Below are 2,104 nucleotides of genomic sequence, written 5' to 3' on the forward strand. Positions count from 1 at the left end.
AATTAAAATGCATCGTTTCCTTGTCCCAAGTCAACAGAAGAAAGTATTAAGGGAGGAGACAGTCACAGGACCCAGCAAAAAACGTAGGAAATATGATCCTGAGTATTTAAAGTTAGGTTTTACCTGGTCGGGGTCCGAGGCTGCACCTCTGCCGCAGTGTGTGGTCTGCAAGGAGGTGCTAGCAAATGATAACATGAGACCATGTAAACTTCGGCGTCACATTGACACTAAGCACACGAATTAAGTGAACAAGCCAGTTGAGTTTTTTGAGAGGAAGCGTGATGATTTGCAGTCTCAAAAAAGCATAATAAAGCCGTTTGGTACTGTTAACATGAAGGCGACAGAAGCTTCTTATCGTGTCGCGCTACGTGTAGCGAAGGCAGGCAAACCCCATAACATCGGCGAAACATTGCTGCTCCCTGCAGCTAGAGATATGTGTTCAGTGATGCTGGGAGAAGCAGCTGCTGCTAAACTTGACGCGATCCCTATCTCTGATAATACCATCCAGCGACGAATATCAGACATGGCTTGTGATGTCAAAGAGCAGGTCCTGGACTGTGTTCGTGAAAGCCCCTTTCACGCCATTCAGCTGGATGAGTCCACTGACGTCCCACACTGTGCTCAATTGATGGTGTACGTTCGCTTTATCAAAGAGCACAGTGTGCAGGAAGATTTTTTGTTTTGCGTTTCTCTACCCGCCCGCACAACAGCTGACGAACTTTTCAAGGCCTTGAATAACTTTTACCAGGCTAATTGCCTTGACTGGGGCCGGTGTTGCGGGATTTGCACTGATGGGGCAAGAGCAATGACTGGCTGTCACAGCGGTCTAGTAAAACAAGTGCAGGCAGTTGCCCCTGCGGCTGTCTGGAAGCACTGCATTATCCATCGACAGGCTTTAGCAACAAAAAGGATGCCCCAAATATTGCGTGCCGTTCTTGATGAGGCTGTCAAACTTAATTAAATCGCGTGCCTTAAACGCCCGTCTGTTCTCAATTCTCTGCAATGAGATGGGCGCTCAATTCCAGCAGCTGCTCCTGCACTCCGAGGTCAGGTGGCTCTCTCGGGGCAAAGTCCTCACCAGGCTGTGCGATTTGCGCGAAGAAGTCCTCCTCTTCCTCACTGAGATTAACTCCCCACTGGCAAAACATCTAGCAGACATGAACTGGCTTGCTCGGTTGGCCTATCTCTCCAACATCTTCGACAGATTCAACTCCCTCAACACCTCTCTCCAGGGCAAAGAGTGCCACATCTTTTCGGCACACGACCAAGTGTCTGGGGTTCAGGAAAAAGCTGGACTTGTGGTGTGCTCGTGTTGAACAAGGTTCGTTGGAAATGTTCCCAACCCTGGAGGATGTTGTGAAGAAGACAGGGCTGCCTCTTAACTCTGTCCAAACAGTCATCACTGCGCATTTGAATGGGTTGCGTGACCAGTTTGGCGAGTATTTTGTAGAGGACGCATTGGGAAATCAGTGGGTGAGAAATCCATTCTCTTTCCCAGCCACACCCTGTGATGGACTGAGCCTACAGGAAGAGGAGACCCTGGTTGAGCTCAGCTCAAATATAAACTTGAAGCAGCGACTGGAAGAAATTCCGATCACGCGTTTCTGGTTTTCTGTGGAGAGCGAGTTCCCCCAGATCTCCAGTAAGGCTACGAAAGTCCTTATCCCCTTCACCTCCACCTACTTGTGTGAGTGTGGGTTTTCCGCACTGACCCTGATTAAAAACAAATACAGATTAAGGCTGTTAAATGTTGTGTTCCGTGAACAAACAGCGTTGTCGTTCATTGATCAGGTAGAGCTGTCCATTGTGCTGATTTTGTTCGAGACGCTTTTTCAGCCGTTACGTGTCGGAGAATGGAGTCTCTAGACCCTTCCAGAGCTGAGATATTGAGATCCCACGTAGCATTTATGCCACTATAAAAATCTCAATATCTGAGCTCTGGAAGGGTCTAGAGACTCCATTTGTGCACTCAGGTCTAAGTCTCATGGACCTCTATCAGAATACAGAGTTTTAAGAAGATTGGAGAAACTTTTTTTTCGCACCGAAAAAAAAAAAACGACAGGGGTACCACTGTCGTTTTTTTTAGGGGTCGAAATTTTGAGTT

At 47.7% G+C, this 2,104-nt stretch overlaps 1 protein-coding gene across 1 annotated transcript; it reads left to right on the forward strand.

The window, feature by feature from the left end:
• The first annotated feature begins 331 nt into the window (after positions 1–331).
• LOC148976869 (zinc finger BED domain-containing protein 5-like) lies at positions 332–1,866 on the forward strand. Its single transcript, XM_089118238.1, has 3 exons — positions 332–659; positions 1,205–1,687; positions 1,772–1,866. The coding sequence occupies exons 1-3, from the start codon at positions 332–334 to the stop codon at positions 1,864–1,866; spliced, it is 906 nt and encodes a 301-aa protein (XP_088974364.1).
• The last annotated feature ends 238 nt before the right edge of the window (positions 1,867–2,104 follow it).

This window comes from Pimephales promelas, chromosome 13 (genome assembly GCF_988280905.1).
Source record: "Pimephales promelas chromosome 13, fPimPro1.hap1.1, whole genome shotgun sequence".
Taxonomy (NCBI): domain Eukaryota; kingdom Metazoa; phylum Chordata; class Actinopteri; order Cypriniformes; family Leuciscidae; genus Pimephales; species Pimephales promelas.